The following is a 20289-nucleotide window of genomic DNA, read 5'->3' as shown; positions in this document are numbered from 1 at the left end:
GTTCATATGGAACCAAAAAAGAGCCCGCATTGCCAAGACAATCCTAAGCCAAAAGAACAAAGCTGGAGGCATCAAGCTACCTGACTTCAAACTATGCTACAAGGCTACAGTAACCAAAACAGCATGGTACTGGTACCAAAACAGAGATATAGACCAGTGGAACAGAACAGAGCCCTCAGAAATAATACCACACATCTACAACTCTCTGATCTTTGACAAACCTGACAAAAACAAGAAATGAGGAAAGGATTCCCTATTTAACAAATGGTGCCGGGAAAACTGGCTAGCCATATGTAGAAAGCTGAAACTGGATCCCTTCCTTACACCTTATACAAAAATTAATTCAAGATGGATTAAAGACTTAAATGTTAGACCTAAAACCATAAAAACCCTAGAAGAAAACCTAGGCAATACCATTCAGGACATAGGCATGGGCAAGGACTTCATGTCTAAAACACCAAAAGCAATGGCAACAAAAGCCAAAATTGACAAATGGGATCTAATTAAACTAAAGAGCTTCTGCACAGCAAAAGAAACTACCGTCAGAGTGAACAGGCAACCTACAGAATGGGAGAAAATTTTTGCAATCTACTCATCTGACAAAGGGCTAATATCCAGAATCTACAATGAACTCAAATTTACAAGAAAAAAACAACCCCATCAACAAGTGGGCGAAGGATATGAACAGACGCTTCTCCAAAGAAGACATTTATGCAGCCAAGAGACACATGAAAAAATGCTCATCATCACTGGCCATCAGAGAAATGCAAATCAAAACCACAATGAGATACCATCTCACACCAGTTAGAATGGCAATCATTAAAAAGTCAGGAAACAACAGGTGCTGGAGAGGATGTGGAGAAATAGGAACACTTTTACACTGTTGGTGGGACTGTAAACTAGTTCAACCATTGTGGAAGACAGTGTGGTGATTCCTCAAGGATCTAGAACTAGAAATACCATTTGACCCAGCCATCCCATTACTGGGTATATACCCAAAGGATTATAAATCATGCTGCTATAAAGACACATGCACACATATGTTTATTGCGGCACTATTCACAATAGCAAGACTTGGAACCAACCCAAATGTCCAATAATGATAGACTGGATTAAGAAAATGTGGCACATACACACCGTGGAGTACTATGAAGCCATAAAAAGTGATGAGTTCATGTCCTTTGTAGGGACATGGATGAAGCTGGAAACCATCATTCTCAGCAAACTATTGCAAGGACAAAAATCCAAACACCGCATGTTCTCACTCATAGGTGGGAATTGAACAATGAGAACACTTGGACACAGGAAGGGGAACATCACACACTGGGGCCTGTTGTGGGGTGGGGGAAGGGGGGAGGGATAGCATTAGGAGATATACCTAATGTAAATGATGAGTTAATGGGTGCAGCACACCAACATGGCACATGTATACATATGTAACAAACCTGCACGTTGTGCACATGTACCCTAGAACTTAAAGTTATATATATATATATATATATATATATATATATATATATATATATATATAAAGAAATAGCCCATCAAGGGGCCAGCAAAATGAGTACCCAAAAGATATCACTGTGAAGGTTTGGATACACTGACTGAGGAAAAAAGAAGGTCCTGAAAGCGTCTAGACAAAAAAGACTACTTGTAAGTTGCAAGAATCAGAATGGCATTGGACTTCTCAGCTTTCCTCATTAGAAGTTTAAGATCTGAAGCAATCTTTAAACTCGTGAGGAAAATTAAGTCTAATAAATAATTTTCTTCTTAGCCAAACAATCAAATGTGAAGCTAGAATAAGCATTTTCAGGTAAAAAAAAAAAAAAATCTCCCATCAAGCCTATCCAGGGAAACTACTAGAGAATGTGCTCCACAAAAATAAGGGCACAAACTATGAAAAAGGAAGACTCAGGATTCTGAAAATGTGCTCCAACATGGAAATTCTCAGGAAATACCAAAGGGAAGACCCAGGACAACTGGTCCAGTGTGGAGCAGGAGGATGGATGCTCCAGGCAAAATGTTTCCAGAAAAGAATAGATTGAAAAGATTTCCTGATAAGTTTGATCAAATGAAAAAGTGTTGAGGAATTTTATAGTTCTGTTGGAGAAGAATTAGCTATAAGGTGCAATAAAAAGTTGTATCAAAACAGAGGCATGATCATTTCACACTAGATAGTTCACCTATGAATAACAAAGTTATAATAATGAAAATGAATATTGATTTAACTAAAAACTATAATGTAACTTATATTGGGAGAATGGAGGAGGTTGGGAAGTAGAGTAGGTATAAGAGTGCTAAATCCTTATCTCCCATGATACACAGTCAGTAGACAATGTCTAAAATTGATAATGCCATTTAGAAACATGGACATAAACACCAGAAGAACCAACTGAAAAGGTTGAAGGTGGCCGTCTTGGAGTAGGATTCAATTAAAAGCATGGGGGAGGGGAATGCTTTTTTAAAATTATAAACCTCATGATAGTATGTGTCTCTATAATAAACCTTATGGTAGTATATACAAATAATTACTGTGAACAGTAATTTACAAATTACCTGAAATTTGGCCATAGTGAACATCTCCATAAATCTGACCATATTTTCTGATCAGAATGAAATACGAGTAAAAACAAATTATATGTTTAAGCCAACCAATCATATGTTTAAACACACCACATCTCAACCCCTAGTAAATTGTAACATAATTCTACAATGTAGAATGTAAGCCAAGAAAGAAAAGTTCAATTTAGAAAATAAGGAAAAAGAAAAATACTGCCTCTGAAAACCTAGTCAAGGCAGTTCTTGGTAGTAAACTCAGAGTTTAAATAGACTTTTTTTTTTAAAAAGGCATTCAACTTAAGATTTTAGAAAATGAACACCCTGGTCGGGTGCAGTGTCTCATGTCTGTAATCTCAGAACTTTGGGGGGCTGAGGCGGGTGGATCACCTGAGGTCAGGAGTTCGAGACCAGCCTGGGCAACATAGTAAAACCCTGTCTCTACTAAAAATACAAAAAATTAGCTGCACATGGTGATGAGCGCCTGTAATCCCAGCAACCAGGGAGGCTGAAGCAGGAGAATCGCTTGAACCTGGGAAGCGGAGGTTGCAGTGAGCTGAGGTTGCACCATTGCACTCTAGCCTGGGGAACAAGAGCAAAACTCCATGTCAAAAACAAAAAAAGAAAATGAATACCCCCTCCCTCAAAAAAATCCATGGGAGAAAACAATAATATAAAAACTAAAAATATATTCATTTAGCAATTTTCTCTATGTTTTTCCTAATTTTTATGCAGTCTGGATTTCTAGTAACTGTTTTTGGGGTGGCTGGTGGGTTGTATCTTTTAGGCCTTAAACACAGATAGTTTGAAAATATCAACTCGCCTGAACTTACTGGAACAAGAGTTGTCTGAAAAGAATGTGCAGCTCCAGACCAGTACAGCTGAGGAGAAAACAAAGATTTCAGAACAAGTTGAAGTCCTCCAGAAAGAAAAGGATCAGCTCCAGAAACGAAGACACAGTGTGGATGAAAAACTTAAAAATGGTAGAGTGTTATCACCTGAAGTAAGTCAGTATTCTTTGGAACTGGAGGTGCTGTATGATGGATCACTTGAGTGATTTCCTCAGTCTTTTTCACATAATCATAAATATTATCTGGTAAACTTGGTTCCTTGAGATTTTGTCAGATGTAGTGAGTTCACCTGGCACTTATTTGGCACCATAAACCACGCTGGACTAGAGACTGAGATATCCTTACATAGTGGTCCATGGACATGGCCCCTTCCTGGCACTGCCAGGCATTTGGAAACTATTACTTTCCTTGAGTATATTTGCCTCCTCAGCTGGGGTTTCACCTCTGAAATCACAGAACATAGAAAATGATTTGAGGGACTCTTCTGGAGGGCACCTGACTTTTCTCTATACATATTTCTTGAAGGATACTAGGTAATTTATTACATACAAGAGATGCCTAAGGAATTAGGGGTTTAGAAGACCCAGTGTCCATACTATGTCCAGCCAAATAGATGCACAAAATTCCAATCCCAGTAAAAGACCTTTTAGTTATAGTTACAGTTTTTTTAAAACTATAGTTTTAGTTATAGTTTTTTAAAACTATGTAGAAGATGATTCATTTATGGGCTGTCAAATTGCCCCAGACTTTGTCTTTTTTCAAAATTTTCAGTCAGTTGGCAGTGGTACCTTTACCTTACTTCATCAGAGAAAGATGAATTTTTGAATCTGAACTTCCTCTGCAAATATTTATTGTTGGTGTCTCATCATTACCAAACCAAGGGAAAATTGCTAAGAGAAGGTGAATAGCTGAGAATCACACACAGTGGTGAATCTTGTAATGTTTTAGTTTGGAGCAAGTGACAGGAAGTTATAGGGGCTAGTTAAGAAATAGGAGCAAGGATAACATTAGATTGTTGCTCACTGAGAATTGATGAAAGGATTGACTTACAAATCAATCCTTGATTGGGGGCTAAGTGGCAGTTGAAAGGAACATTATAGACCTCTGTTGCCCTGTTTTATAACTTAAGCTGGGTAGCTGTGCAGAGGAACAGAGAGCCAGGCTGTCCTCCCAAGGTATTAAATTGGAGCCCAAGGGTTATAGATTTGAAGACATGAGAGCCTAAGATACAGCAGAATTCAAATATTTAAGGAATTCTGCCTGCCTGTGACTATTACTAAGCTCTATAGAAGATAGAAGAAGCAAAAAAACAAAAACAAAAACAAAAACCCAAAGTATTATGTTTCCCTTGAGAAATTAATACTCTATTTGGGAAAACAGATAGAAATATAAGAAAACTCTAAACTCTGAAGGACATTGAAAATCAAGTTGTGGATAACGTATTACAGCTATACCTCTTACATTATTTATTCAAAGCAATGAAGTGATCATTTGGGGGAAGATTCATCAAGGCAGCCTCAGTAGATCAGAATCTTGAGCTAGATTATGAAAAACATGATATGCACAGGCAGATACAAGAAAGAAGTCCGTTTTAGACAGAACATCTTTGAAGAAGGCACAGAGATGAGAATTAACAAATTATGTTTGCAGTAGGGTAGAGTTCCATTAATATCAAGAAACATTTAGGTTTCTATTTCATGTGGGATCCTGTAACAAAAAACATTATTTACAGATTTGTGGTGAAAATATAGTATGGTGCATGATACCTATTTTGCGGCTATTCTGGACTGGGGTTTGAGGGAATGATGAGCCTCCTACAACTGGTAGAGTTCTACTTACTCACATGAGCTTCTATGCACCTTTCTTCCACATGGTTGGTTCTTCTTAGTGTAGCTCTCAAGTGAGGCTCTGCTCTTATCACGATTTTAAAGCCAAGGTTAATATTCCAAATAGATCTGTCACTAGCAGATGATCGAGAACATGAGATTCTGATGTGACGACACAAGGTATCAATAAAATCTAGTTGGAATGGTTTGCTATCTTAATGTCTTTAAGCTTGTTTAGGATAATTTTCTCTTTCCACAGTAAATTAAAATATTTTTCCTAATTTTATTACTTTATGGAAATGGATAGAAAGATTTTAGATCGTTACACTAATAGAAGATTACCCAACAATTTACTACAGACAAGTCACACCGCTTTTTTTTTTTTTTTTGGTAAAATCCAGAAACCAAAATTAAAGAATACCTGAACTTTAGATTTCTAATAATACAGAGTAGTTGCTTAATAAGTAGGGAGGAAAATATAAGAACTATTATGTTTATCTAATCTTTTAAACTTTTAATTTCTCATTTTATGATGAGAACATACTTTTTTTTTTTTTCTTTGAGATGGAGTCTCACTCTGTCACTCAGGGTGGAGTGCAGTGCTGCGATCTCGGCTCACTGCCTCCATCTCCTGGGTTCAAGCAATTCTCCTGCCTCAGCCTCCCCAGTAGCTGGGATTACAGATGTGCGCTACCATGCCCAGCTAATTTTTTTTTTTTTTTTTTTTTTTTTTGAGACTGAGTCTTGCTCAGTCACCAGGCTGGAGTGCAGTGGCGCGATCTCAGCTCACTACAACCCCCGCCTGCCTGGTTCAAGCGATTCCCCTGCCTCAGCCACCTGAGTAGCTGGCACTGCAGGCACGCGCCATCATGCTTGGCTAGTTTTTTGTATTTTAGTAGAGATGGGGTTTCACCATGTTGGCCAAGATGGTCTCGATCTCCTGACCTCATGATCCACCCACCTCGGCTTCCCAAAGTGCTGGGATTACAGGTGTGAGCCACTGCGCCTGGCCTAATTTTTGTATTTTTAGTAGAGATGAGGTTTCGCCATGTTGGTCAGGCTGGTCTCGAACTCCTGACCTCAAGTGATCCACCCGCCTCAGCCTCCCAAAATGCTGGGTTTACAGGCCTTGAGCCACCACACCCTGCCGAGAACATAAAATTTACAGGGAAATCTCTGCAGTGCTTGCTCAAAAGTTGTTGTTAGTTTTTTGTTTCATTTTACTTGGTCTCTGGACCAGCAGCAACAGCATCACTTGGAGGCTTGTTAGAAATGCAGATCCTCAGGCCCCAAGTGGACCTGCTGGATCAGAATCTGAATTCTAGTGAGCTCCTGGGTACACATTAAAGTTGAAAAGCAGTGCTCTATCATAAAGCAGAGTCAACTCTTGATAACCTGTGGTTTGTATTGTGGCAAATTTTTCATCCCAGGATAGTTACTTCCCCATTGCTACGTATCTTGTCAGCCTACACCTATTGCTGAGTTAGAGGGAACTGCAAACACTGATGTGCTGCAGCCTCACTGGAGCGGGCTGTCCTTGGGTTTCTATATTCACACTACCTTATATTATCTCAGTACTTCCTTAACTTAGATCCAAAACCATAGAAACTGAATTTATACGAAATTGTCCTCAGCCATGTATAAAGGCAAACTCTTCACATTTGTTTTTGATAAAATATAGTCACAGTATAAATTCAAAAGTCAAGTACAGTAAAGTCCTCACTGAACATTGTGGATAGGTTCTTGGAAATTGTGACTTTAAGAGACACCATGTACATCAGGTCCTCAAATTACATTGTTTTCCTTCAACATAGTTGCTTTTGTTACAAAGTTAATAAGAAAAAAAATTTGTTTCGTTATGTATTGTTTCTCTTAAAGTCACAGTTTCCAAGAACCTATTGATGATAAGGACTTACTCTATATTGGATAATTCACTTTTATTTGTGGCTCCTCTTATTCGTTCACCTAAGTACATTTTAGTATTTAAGGGGTTTTTTTCTTGAAAAGGTGAATATTATTTTATTCCTTATGGAGCAATTATCAAACCATCAAATTCCATATGGTTAGTGATTGCACAGAGAAATAGAATGGCTGGTGAACATTTTTCTTTAGGTAGATCAGAAATATTCACACTATTGGCCAGGCATGGTGGCTCACACCTGTAATCCCATCACTTTGGGAGGCTGAGGCAGGGAGATCACCTGAAGTCAGGAGTTCCAAGACCAGCCTGGCCAATGTGGCAAAACCCCTTCTCAACTAAAAATACAAAAATTAGCTAGGCGTGGTGGCATGCACCTGTAATCCCAGTTACTTGGGAGGCTGAGGCAGGAGAATTGCTTAAACCCAAGAGGTGGAGGTTGCAGTGAGCTGAGATCCCACCACTGCACTCCAGCCTGGATGACAAAGTGAGTGAGACCCTGTCAAAAAAAAAAAAAAAAAAGAAAAAGAAAGAAATATTCACATTATTTTCCTTTGGGATGTTAGGGGGAGGAGTGGAGAGAAATAACATGGGTCCTGTAACCAAGGACACATGAAACTTTTTTCTCTTCTCTCTTCATTAAGTCAACAGATATTGAGTTCAAACTATGTGATAGGTACTGTGCTAGGCAATAAGGGTGTGCAGATGGACAAGATAGTCTGCCACAGGAACTTATCAAGGTGGCCTCCACAATAGGTATGGGTATATGGAAACATATATCCAAATCTCACCAATCTGAAGTAATTCCTTACCACAGATTTGTATCACCAACATAACATGTATTTGGATAGTTCAAAGAACTGGAAGAGCTGGGCATGGTGGCGTGTACCTGTAGTCCCAGCTACTCAGGAGGGCAAGGTAGGAGGTTCGCTTGGACCCAAGACTTTTGAGTTCAGCCTGGGCAACATAGCAAGACCCTGTGTCCAAAAAAAAAAAAAGAAAAGGAAAAAGAGAACTTGTAGGTTTTCCTACAGGGATTCATCGATCTTCTCTAGTATGTGAAAAAATACTACGTTGCCCTATTTTTAACACCTACATTTTCCTTCTAATAACATTTCATAGGAATCTTATGAAATATTTCAGATACTTAAATCCTCACTACTTTTTTATGCCATATTGTGCTTTTTTATTACTAGTTCTTAATAACTTATTCTAACATTTAGAATAAGTTATTCCCTCTAGGCAGTATATTGTTTTGATAGATCACTGAAGGGACAACAGTGAGTCTCTAGATCTCACTAGTGGAAATATTGACACACAATATGCACTTTAGGGGTTATGGAGGAGATATATGACAATACTGCTAATCCTGTGTGCTTAGGCTTTGTTCAAGTATATTCCTTGGATTAGATGATCAGCATTTGTTGTATAACCTTGGAACATTTCAGAACTCCCCTAAACTTCTGTCTTTTCCATTTTACTCCATCAGGTTTATTGTGACGGCTTAATGATTATGTTAATATGTTGTGTGTGTGTGTGTGTGTGTGTATGTGTGTGTATACACACATGTATACACACACTGCATTATGTGGCATAGCAAGTGCTCAAAAAACATTTTCTTAAAATCTAGTACAAGAGTGGTAATATCCATTAGACTCAAATAGTTTAGTAGGATCTGAGTATATGACAAAGTCAAAGTTATACTATTTCATTTAAAATGAGTGATTTCTGTTATATCTAGGAAGAACATGTTCTTTTCCAACTTGAAGAAGGGATTGAAGCTTTGGAAGCTGCAATTGAATACAAGAATGAAAGTATCCAGAATCGCCAGAAGTCACTTAGAGCATCATTCCATAACCTCTCTCGTGGTGAAGCAAATGTCTTGGAAAAGCTAGCTTGCCTGAGTCCTGTTGAGATTAGAGCTATTCTTTTCAGATATTTCAATAAGGTTTGTTTTTGAGGGTCAGAATATTTTTCTTATAAAGATGGGTCAAGATGCTTACATCCTATATTTATTTTGAATTTTTAAAGAAATTGAAAGGCTTAAAGATTTGATGATGTAACTACAAATTTAAGCATGATTTCTCTTTATAGAACTAAATGTTGTCATCTGAAAGCTTTGTGATTATCCAAATATGTAGGCCTAACTTTGTGAGGTTCTTAAAGTTGGAGGGCCTTTCAAAAGAAGTCCTTTTTGAAAGTTTTTAAAACCAAAGAATTTAAGTTATATTCCTTGCTCATTATTTCTTGGATGTTTTCTAGATTTGGATGTTCTACCTGGCACTCATGAAAAATCAAGGGCCCTCCAAGTTTTGATTCCCTTTCCTTCATTGCTGCAGGGTAGGGGAATCTGTACTTTCTCATCATGTATGAGTTGAAATGAAGATGAAGTGGTGTATCAGTGGCAAAGATAATAGTAGATTTTATTAACCTGAATGTGCTTAAATCAATTAAAATGTATTTTTTACAGATTAGACAATTTACTGATCCAGAGATGTTTCATAGCATTGAGAACTATATCCGTCTTTTCTCTAATGTCTTTTCCACTTAAGTTATATATTACGAAGTGTTAAACAATGAGATAACTCTTCTCTGAAAAGTACATTCAATTTATGGGAATATCAGACAATTAATGAAAAATAAAACACTGATATTTTAAAATAAAGTCCTAAGGCCAGGTGCAGTGGCTCATGCCTGTAATCCCAGCACTTTGGGAGGCTGAGTCAAGAGAATCACTTGAGCCCAGAATTTGAGATCCTTTCTCTACAAAAAATACCAAAATAAGTCAGGTATGGTAGCATACACCTGTAGTCCCAGATACTTGGGAGGCTGAGGCAGGAGGATCACATGAGCCCAGGAATTTGAGTTTGTAGTGAGCTATGATCACTACTGCACTTCAGTCTGGGGCAACAGAACAACAGCCTGTCTCAAAAAAATTAAATTAAATTATAATTCTGTGAAATAAGATAAATGAAAATGTTATGCACAGCCTCCTCTTGGATAATCATCATCAGTAGTAAGCTACTGTTATTGTTATTGATGAGAGTGCATCCTATTGCTGCATGTTTGGAGGGTAGAAAGATAGTGGAGTGCTTTGACATAGATAACTTTTCTTTTTTTTTTTGAGACAGAGTCTCGCTCTATCGCCCAGGCTGGAGTGCAGTGGCGTGATCTCGGCTCAGTGCAAGCTCTGCCTCCCAGGTACACACCATTCTCCTGCCTCAGCCTCCTGAGTAGCTGGGACTACAAGTGCCCGCCACCACACCTGGCTAATTTTTTTGTATTTTTTTTTTAGTAGAGACGGGGTTTTACCGTGTTAGACAGGGATGGTCTCGATCTCCTGACCTCATGATCCGCCTGCCTCGGCCTCCCAAAGTGCTGGGATTACAGGCGTGAGCCACCGCGCCCAGCCTGATAGAGATAACTCTTTATGCTGTTCTTTTATTTTTTTTTCCCTGAGATGGAGTCTCACTCTGTTGTCCAGACTGGTGTGATCTCAGCTCACTGCAACCTCCGCCCCCCGGGTTCAAGCAATTCTCCTGCCTCAGCCTCCTGAGTAGCTAGGATCACAGGCGTGTGCTGCCATGCCCAGCTCATTTTTGTATTTTTAGTAGAGATGGGGTTTCACCATGTTGGCCAGGCTGGTCTCGAACTCCTGACCTCGTGATCCTCCCGCCTCGGCCTCCCAAAGTGCTGGGATTACAGGTGTGAGCCACGGTGCCTGGCCCTTGTGCTACTCTTAAAGCAAGGCAACCTGGCTAAGGTCAGTGGATTTTCTGATCCTGGGAACCCTTGTATTAATGATTATTTTTCTGGAGAGGTCATTAGATTATTAACAAGTTCTGTGATATAGACATTGTCTGAAGTATTTTTACTTCACATCAGCAGGGAAGAATCTAGTAGACAAAATGCATAACATGGCTGGGTGTGGTGGCTCACGCCTATAATCCCAGTGCTTTGGGACCCAAGGCAGGAGGATCACTTGAGGCCAGGAATTCAAGACCAGCTTGGGCAACATAGTGAGACCCTGTCTCTACGAAAAAATTTTTTTAAAAACTTAGCCAGGCATGATGGCATGTACCTGTGGTCCCAGCTATGTGGGAGGCTGAGGTGGGAGGATCACTTGATCTCAGGAGTTGGAAGCTGCAGTGAACTATGATTGCACCACTGCACTCCAACCTGAGGTGACAGAGTGAGACTCCATCTTAACAATAACAACAACAACAACAAAACACCCAAACTGTCACTTATTTATAACATCCATTCTGGAGTTAAAACTTGGAATTGTCTAGATGTTTCAAGAATCTTTGCCCTCTCACTATCCACTTAGACTAGAGAAATAAAGTTACAGAATTATTAAATGTAAACTGCATAGATTACATTTAAGAAATTATGGAAGGGTGATTATTAGAACAACAGTATATTAAAAATGAAAGTGTCGGCTGGGCGCGGTGGCTCACGCCTGTAATCCCAGCACTTTGGGAGGCTGAGGCAGGAAGATCACGAGGTCAGGAGATTGAGACCATCCTAGCTAACACGGTGAAACCCCATCTGTACTAAAATACAAAAAATTAGCTGGGCGTGGTGGTGGGCGCCTGTAGTCCCAGCTACTCGGGAGGCTGAGGCAGGAGAATGGCATGAACCCAGGAGGCGGAGCTTGCAGTGAGCCGAGATTGCACCACTGCACTCCAGCTTGGATGACAGAGCGAGACTCCTTCTCAAAAAAAAAAAGAAAGAAAATGTCATCAATTCAGAATTCCAACAAATTCTTTTTTTTTGAGACGGAGTTTTGCTCTTGCACCCAGGCTGGAGTGCAATGGGGCGATCTTGGTTCCACTGCAGCCTCCGCCTCCCAGGTTCAAGCCATTCTCCTGCTTCAGCCTCCCAAGTAGCTGGGATTACAGGTGTGCACCACCACACCCAGCTAATTTTATATATTTTTTAGTAGAGATGGGGTTTTACTATGTTGGTCAGGTTGGTCTCGAACTCCTCACCTCAAGCGATCCCCCCCACCTCAGCCTCCCAAACTGCTGGGACTACAGGCGTGAGCCACTGTGCCCGGCCTGAATTCCAACAAATTCAAAAGGCTGTTAGGTTGTTTTGTGAATATGTTACAAAGCATTTGCCTAAGGACCCAATACCTGGCAGGAATCATTTACACTATGGAGATTAAGGAAATTCATCTTGAAGTAGCCTAAGAAAAGTAGATTATTATATTAGCTTATCTAAGACACACTTAACAGGTCAAAATATGTATTTGTTAGGTGGTGAATTTGCGAGAAGCTGAACGGAAACAACAGTTACATAATGAAGAAATGAAAATGAAAGTTCTGGAACGGGATAATATGGTTCGTGAATTAGAATCTGCACTGGACCATCTAAAATTGCAGTGTGACCGGAGACTGACCCTCCAGCAAAAGGAACACGAACAAAAGATGCAGTTGCTGTTACATCATTTCAAAGGTAACTTCCCCTTTTGACAGTTATGTAAGGTTGATGTGTAGGTGTGGGTACTGAAGGAAGATAGGACAGAATTTGATCACTTAAAAGCTCAACATGTTTAAATAGTTGCTACTTAGACAAGTTTTTGGGCTTTACATGTTTTGGTTGCCGCATTTTGGGACAGTTGACTTTGTTGCAGGGCTATTTGTGCTTGGAATGCCATCCCTTCTGCCTGCCTCCAGTATGCACATAAGAACTGCTACAATCCTGTCAGCTTGTTGTTGGTCTAGTTTTTATGTAGAAATGTGGGATTGATTCAGGCTTTTTGGTATACAGTTGAATTTTTTTTTATTTCCCAGGGATATAATACTATCATATTTAAGTTATTTTCCACTCACAAAATTAAAGTGATAGGTTCTGTCATATTCCTAGTTATATTTCTGGTTATAATTGTCAGTTGATTATAAAATTTTATGCATTAAAGTAATATCTTGGGTCAAAATTATACTGCCATTGATGGGCACATACCATTATCAGTGAGCAGTAGTTCGCCACCAACTCTGATAGAAAACTCTGAGAGTGATCTGGCCTCATTTTACCTAGGCATATGGCCAGTATACAAACAGCTACTATGGCAGCAAAATCATTGTTAGGTGATACTGTTACTCCTTCAATTCAGGCTGCTTAGTCTTGATTCTCATGAATCCATAGCTGAAAATAGATCAAAAGGGATCTGGAAGAAGCAACCTGAGTAAGCAGAAAATTGGAAAAATCTGTGAATTTGAGTGTTGAGGCAATTTGCTTCTAAGTTAATTCTGTCACTGGTTAATTAGCAACCAGTTGCCTAATGACAATTTCCTGGCAAGATCTCACACATCATTACATTCAAACATGCTCTCCTTACCTTAGTTTAGTTCCGAAACTGATATTTTAATATTTTTTAAAGTGACTGGGATTATACCACAAAAGTTCATGCTATAGCCAAATAAGAATATATAAAAACTTGGCCAAACATGGTGGCTCATCCCTGTAATCCCAGCACTTTGGGAGGCTGAGTCAAGAGGATTGCTTGAGCCCAGAAGTTCGAGACCAGCCTGGATAACATGGCGAAACCCCATCTCTACAAAAAATACAAAAAACTAGCCAAGCGTGGTGGCACACGCCTGTAGTCCCAGCTACTTGGGAGGCTGAGATGGGAGGATCACCTGAGTCCCAGAGGTTGAGCCTGCAGTGGCTGTGGTCACACCACTGCACTCCAGCCTGGGTGACAGAGTTAAGACCCTGTCTCAAAAAAAAAAAAAGTAAAAAAGTCATTCATTTCTATAGATGTACAAATTGTTCATAACAAAGTTGTGGCTGGGTGCAGTGGCTCATGCCTATAATCCCAGCATTTTGGAAGGTTGTGGTGGGAGGCTTACTTGAAAGCAGCCTGGGCAGCATAGTGGGACCCCATCTGTATTAATCAAGGATCTCTAAAGGGACAGAATAGCATATATATATCATATATGCATATATGCATATATTCATATAGCATATATGATATATAGATATATATATACATATAGATATATGTATATACATATAGATATATATGTGTATATGCATATAGATATATATACATATCTATATGTATATATACATATAGATATAGATATATACATATATAACATATATGCATATATATAGCATATATGATATATAGATATATGTAGATATATATAGATATATATAGATATAGATATATAGATATATAGATATATAGATAGATATATAGATATATATAGATAGATAGATATATGATATATTATATATATCAATCATATATGATATATAAATATATCATATATATCATATATATCATATATGATATATAGATATATGTAGATATATGTAGATATATAGATATGGCATAGATGATATATAGATATATAAAATATATAGGATATATAAAATATACAGGATTTATATTATATAAATATATATATATAAATATAAAGGGGAGTTTATTAAGTATTGACTTACATGATCACAAGGTCCCACAATAGGCTGTCTGCAAGCTTGAGGAGCAAGGAAGCCAGTCCGAGTCTCAAAACTAAAGAACTTGGAGTCCGATGTTCGAGGACAGGAAGCATTCAGCATGGGAGAAAGATGTAGGCTGGGAGGCTAGGCCAGTCTCACTTTCTTATGTTTTTCTGCCTGCTTTATATTCATTGGCAGCTTATTAGATGGCGCACCAGATTGAGGTTGGATCTGCCTTCCCCAGCCCACTGACTCAAATGTTAACCTCCTTTGGCAACACCCTCACAGACACACCCAGGATCAATACTTTGCATCCTTCAATCCAGTCAAGTTAACACTCGGTATTTACCGTCACAAGTCCATCCCTTGTCAACTTGAACTCATACACATCTCCTGAGATCATACATAATCTTCAAATAAAGACAATAATAAGGTTATAATTACACCTCACATAATACAACTATCCTTCGTACAACCGGAAATGCACCAATCCCCAACCCAAATGCTATTACATAAAGTTAACAGTACTTAAATGCTGATGTGAAGTCAATAAATCTTATGTCACATGATAAAGGAAAAAGGAAATAAAATGAAGATATTTTCTTAGTACAAGTGTATATGTGCACAAACATGTTTTTAACAAAATAAGGAGGAACTATGACAGTTACAGTCCTCGTTTCTGCGGCTGGTCACATGGTCGTAGCTGGTATTGATGACCACCTTCTTCTGCTATCCATTCTGTATTCCCTTTGCCTTTAGCAAGCAGCTCAGCAGGTTGTGGGTTTTCTTCCTAGGAGAGTGACCCAACCCTTCATTCCTGAAGGGTCTGGACCATTTTTAGTCGTGACTGGATTGGGCTGTTGTAGTTTCCAGTTGACCTTAATCACAGAGCATGGTAATACTAAGCGGCGCCCTAATGGATCTCCTGTATTTCTTGCATACTCTTCCTTACCTCTGTTATGGAGTAGTAGTCTGATTTCATCTTGATAGTCCAGGTCAGTCACCCCAGCCAACACTGTAACTCCCTTCGTAGCCTGCTGACTTAACGGTAGGTGGAGCCCAGAGTGTCCAGGTGGCAATCTTAACTTTCAGTTTAATGGAATCATTGTTGTGTCTCCTGGTGGCAGTGTTTCTTCCTCTGAAACAAAGACCTCTAGGCCAGCAGAACGTAATGTTGCGGGAACAGGAAGCAAAAATGTTGCTAATGGATCACTGGGGGTGATGGTGGGTGGTGCCACTTCCACTTCCACCCCTTGGTCCCTTGACTCGTGAATCCTGGCTATGGAAGAAACAGTACCATATACTGGATGCTGATGCAGAGCATACACAGTCTTCTGGAGAACTTTGTCCCAGCCCTGCAAAGTATTGTCATGTAATTGGCATTGTAATTGTGACTTCAAAAGGCCATTCCACCGTTCCATCAATCTAGCTGCTTCAGGATGATGGGGACCTTCATCCCGTGAATGACCAGTGAATCCCATGAGCATGAGCCCACTGCCACACTTCTTTAGCCATAAAGTGAGTAACTTGGTCAGAGGCGATGCTGTGTGGAATACCATGACAGTGGATAAGGCACTCTGTGAGTCCATGGATGGTAATCTTGGCAGAAGCATTGCGTGCAGGATAGGCAAACCCACATCCGGAGTAAGTGTCTATTCCAGTGAGGACAAACCTCTGCCCTTTCTGTCATGGAAGAGGTCCAATATAATCAACCTGCCACCAGGTAGCTCGCTGATCACCCTGAGGAATGGTGCCATATTGAGGGCTCAGTGTTGGTCTCTGCTGCTGGCAAATTGGGCACTCAGCAGTGGCCGTAGCCAGGTCAGCCTTGGTGAGTGGAAGTCCATGTTGCTGAGCCCACATCCCTGCCACCATGGCCACTTTGTTCATGGGCCCATTGGGCAATGACAGGGGTGGCTGGGGAAAGAGGCTGAGTGGTATCCACAGACTGGGTTATCGTTTCCACTTGATTATTAAAATCCTCCTCTGCTGAGGTCATCCGTTGGTGAGCACTCACTTGGGATACAAATATCTTCACAGTTTTTGACTACTCAGAGAGGTCCATCCACATACCTCTTCCCCAAAATTCTTTGTCGCCAGTTTTCCAATCATGCTTCTTCCAAGTCCCTGACCATCCAGCCAAACCACTGGCTACAGCCCATGAATTGGTATATAACCGCATATCTGGCCATTTCTCCTTCCATGCAAAGTGCACAACCAGGTGCACTGTTCAAAGTTCTGCCCACTGGGAAGATTTTCCTTCACTGGTATCCTTCAGGGATGTCCTAGAAAGGGGCTGTAGTGCCGCAGCTGTCCACTTTCAGGTGGTGCCTGCATATCGTGGAGAACCGTCTGTGAACCAGGCCCTAGTCTTCTCTTCCCCAGTCAACTGATCATAGGGAACTCCCCATGAGGCCATCGGTGCAGGCTGGAGGAGAGAAGGCAGGGTGGCGAGTGGAGACCATGGGCATTTGTGCCACTTCCTCATGTAACTTATGCCTTCAGGACCTGCTTGAGCCTGATCACATATATAGCATTTCCATTTGATGATGGAATGCTGCTGTGCACGACCCACTTTATAGCTAGATAGGTCAGAAAGCACCCAGTTCATGATAGGCAGTTCAGGTCGCATGGTGACTTGATGACCCATAGTCAAACATTCAGTTTCCACCAAAGCCCAGTAACAGGCCAAGAGCTGTCTCTCAAAAGGAGAGTAGTTATCTGCAGAAGATGGCGGGGCCTTGCTCCAAAATTCTAGAGGCCTCCACTGTGATTCACTTATGGGGGCCTGGGAGAGGCTCCAAACAGCATCCCTATCTGCCACTGACACCTCAAGCACCATTCGATCTGCTGGGTCATATGTCCCAAGTGGCAGAGCAGCTTGCACAGCATCCTGGACCTATTGCAGAGCTTTCTCCTGTTGTGGACCCCATTCAAAACTGGCAGCCTTTCAGGTCACTCAATAAATGGGCCAGAGTAACACACCCAAATGAGGAATATGCTGCCTTCAAAATCCAGATAGGCCCACTAGGCATTGTGCCTCTTTCTTGGTTGTAGGAAGGGCCGAATGCAGCAACTTATCCTTCACCTTGGAAGGAATATTTCGACAGGCCCCACACCACTGGACCCCTAGAAATTTTACTGAGGTAGAAGAGTTCATCATTTTCTTTCATCACTTTGTCCACTGAACTTAGGAGCAACCAACCAGCTTCATTATGTTCCTTGGTTCTCCACATATGGTCAAATTTATTACACAGAGTCACTAAACTCCTTGCCTCTCATGAGCAGTGAATCAGGAGTGTCAAATGCATTTATTTTGCATAATTCTGTAAACAGTTCATGTCAAGGACTATCAGTGTTCTCTATACTATTAAGAGTAGAGTCCTTAGCATTTTTGGGTCTAATCAGATTAAGCAGCCAACTCCAGAAACCCCAAAACCAACAAAAGAACTCCATCCTTAATATTCTGTTCCTTTAGAGCCACTCCTGGTACCAAAACCTGTATTAGGGTTCTCTAGAGGGATAGAACTAATAGGAGATATATAGATATAGATATAGATATCTATATAAATATATCTAGCTATCTATATAAATATCTATATGTCTCTCTCTATATATAAAGGGGAGTTTATTATTAACTTACACAATCACAAGTTCCCACAGTCGGCTGTCTACAAGCTTGAGGCACAAGGAGAGCCAGTCTGAGTCTCGAAACTGAAGAACTTGGAGTCTGATGTTTGAGGACAGGAAGCATCCAGCATGGGAGAAAGATGTAGGCTGGGAGGCTAGGTCAGTCTCGCCTTTTTCTGCCTGCTTCATATTCGCTGGCAGCTGATGAGATGGTTCCCACCAGATTAAGGGTGAGTGTGCCTTCCCCAGCCCACTGACTCAAATGTTAACCTCCTTTGGCAACACTCTCACAGACACACTCAATACTTGGCATCAATACTTGGCATCTTTCAGTCCAATCAAGTTGACACTCAGTAGTAACCATCACACCATCTCTACCAAAAATTTAAAAAATTAAGCCAGGCATGGTGGCATGTGCCTGTGGTCCCAGCTACCCTGGAGGCTGAGGTGGGAAGATTATTTGAACCCAGGAGGTTGAAGCTGTAATGAGCCATGATTGCACCACTACACACTCTACCCTGGGCAACAGGGTGAGATGCTGTCTCAAAAATAATAGTAATAGAAAATCAAATAAAAACAAAGTTATAACTGACAATGTAAACAATTCATGAATTTTCTAATTTCAACTGAATATCAGACATAAAATTAAGTTGATTTATATGACATACTTTATGGGGATTCTGATTTATGATCTCATTAATTTTAAGTATTTTTAAAAACAAGATGATGGACTAATTTAAAATATACAAATATACTTAAACAAAATTCTACAAAACAGCCAATTGTAACCAAAGAAAATCACAAACCAGTAGGATCATTTTATAAATATGCCAGTAGGGGAGAGTAGGTCTGAAATTATGTTTTTTCTGAAGGTTAGTAAACTGGATTTCACTGGTTCAAGAGCATAACCCAATGGAGACAATGTTAGACATTCATAAATATTAATGAAAGTATTAATAAAGTTTCTAAACTTTATTACCTGTAAACTTAAAGTTTAGAAACTTTAAGTTATATTGTGGCATAAACTAGAACTTTATGCTGGATTATATTCCCTCTTCTTTTTCTGTGGTGTTTTCCTTTGTGATTTAGTCTTTATGGCCTCTTTTAACAGGTTTTGGTTTTTGTGGGGGTTTTGGCTGTATATTTCTTGGGCCTATAAATCCTAGTCATGTGACTTTTTATATAACCACAGTTCCTGATATAAACTTTACAGAAGATACTAAAGCAGCCAATGAACAGAGTTCCAAACTTGAACTTTTTATAGAAAACACCTTACTTCTGGTGTTCTAAGGATAGGTCTAGTTGGTAGCTACTGCAAAAAAATTCTTATGAAAGTGTGAGGGTTGGTAGGGGGTAGGATGGAGGTGACTAAGGGCTCTCAATCCTACTTTGGGAAATTTTACAGGCAGAAAAATCCAAATCATAGCTGAAAACAAACCCATTCAGGTAACAGATATGTGTAACATGCTTCTTATCCTTTAAATATAGTCCAGGGCCTATGTTAAAACATAATTTTGCAGCCGGACACGGTGGCTCATGTCTGTAATCCCAGCACTTTGGGAGGCCAAGGCGGGCGGATCACGAGGTCAGGAGATCGAGACCATCCTGGCTAACATGATGAAACCCCGTCTCTACTAAAAATACAAAAAAATTAGCTGGGCGTGGTGCCAGGCACCTGTAGTCCCTGCTGCTTGGGAGGCGGAGGCAGGAGAATGGTGTGAACCTGGGAGGCGGAGCTTACAGTGAGCCGAGCATATCACGCCACTGCACTCTAGCCTGGGTGACAGTGCGAGACTCCGTCTCAAAAAAAACAAACAAAAACATAATTTTGCATCATTTATTTAAAACTGATTTTAAATGCAAATTTTTGTTGTATAGAACAAGATGGAGAAGGCATTATGGAAACTTTCAAAACATATGAAGATAAAATCCAGCAGTTGGAAAAAGATCTTTATTTCTATAAGAAAACCAGCCGGGATCATAAGAAGAAACTTAAGGAACTGGTAGGGGAAGCAATTCGGCGGCAACTAGCACCATCAGAGTGTAA

At 40.0% G+C, this 20289-nt stretch overlaps 1 protein-coding gene across 12 annotated transcripts in view; it reads left to right on the top strand.

The window, feature by feature from the left end:
* Nucleotides 1-20289, top strand: part of KIF27 (kinesin family member 27) — an 86416-nt gene that overhangs the window by 59399 nt on the left and 6728 nt on the right. For all 12 annotated transcript variants that reach the window (XM_034967500.3, XM_055091945.2, XM_055091941.2 and 9 more), the window contains 4 exons: nucleotides 3344-3559; nucleotides 8893-9099; nucleotides 12416-12614; nucleotides 20121-20285. In XM_034967500.3, coding sequence (XP_034823391.1) covers nucleotides 3344-3559; nucleotides 8893-9099; nucleotides 12416-12614; nucleotides 20121-20285 — 787 coding nt within the window. The remainder of the gene's footprint in view (nucleotides 1-3343; nucleotides 3560-8892; nucleotides 9100-12415; nucleotides 12615-20120; nucleotides 20286-20289) is intronic.

The sequence above is a fragment of the Pan paniscus genome, chromosome 11 (assembly GCF_029289425.2).
Source record: "Pan paniscus chromosome 11, NHGRI_mPanPan1-v2.0_pri, whole genome shotgun sequence".
NCBI classification, from domain to species: Eukaryota; Metazoa; Chordata; class Mammalia; order Primates; family Hominidae; genus Pan; species Pan paniscus.
This window is presented reverse-complemented; position numbering and strand designations above follow the sequence as displayed.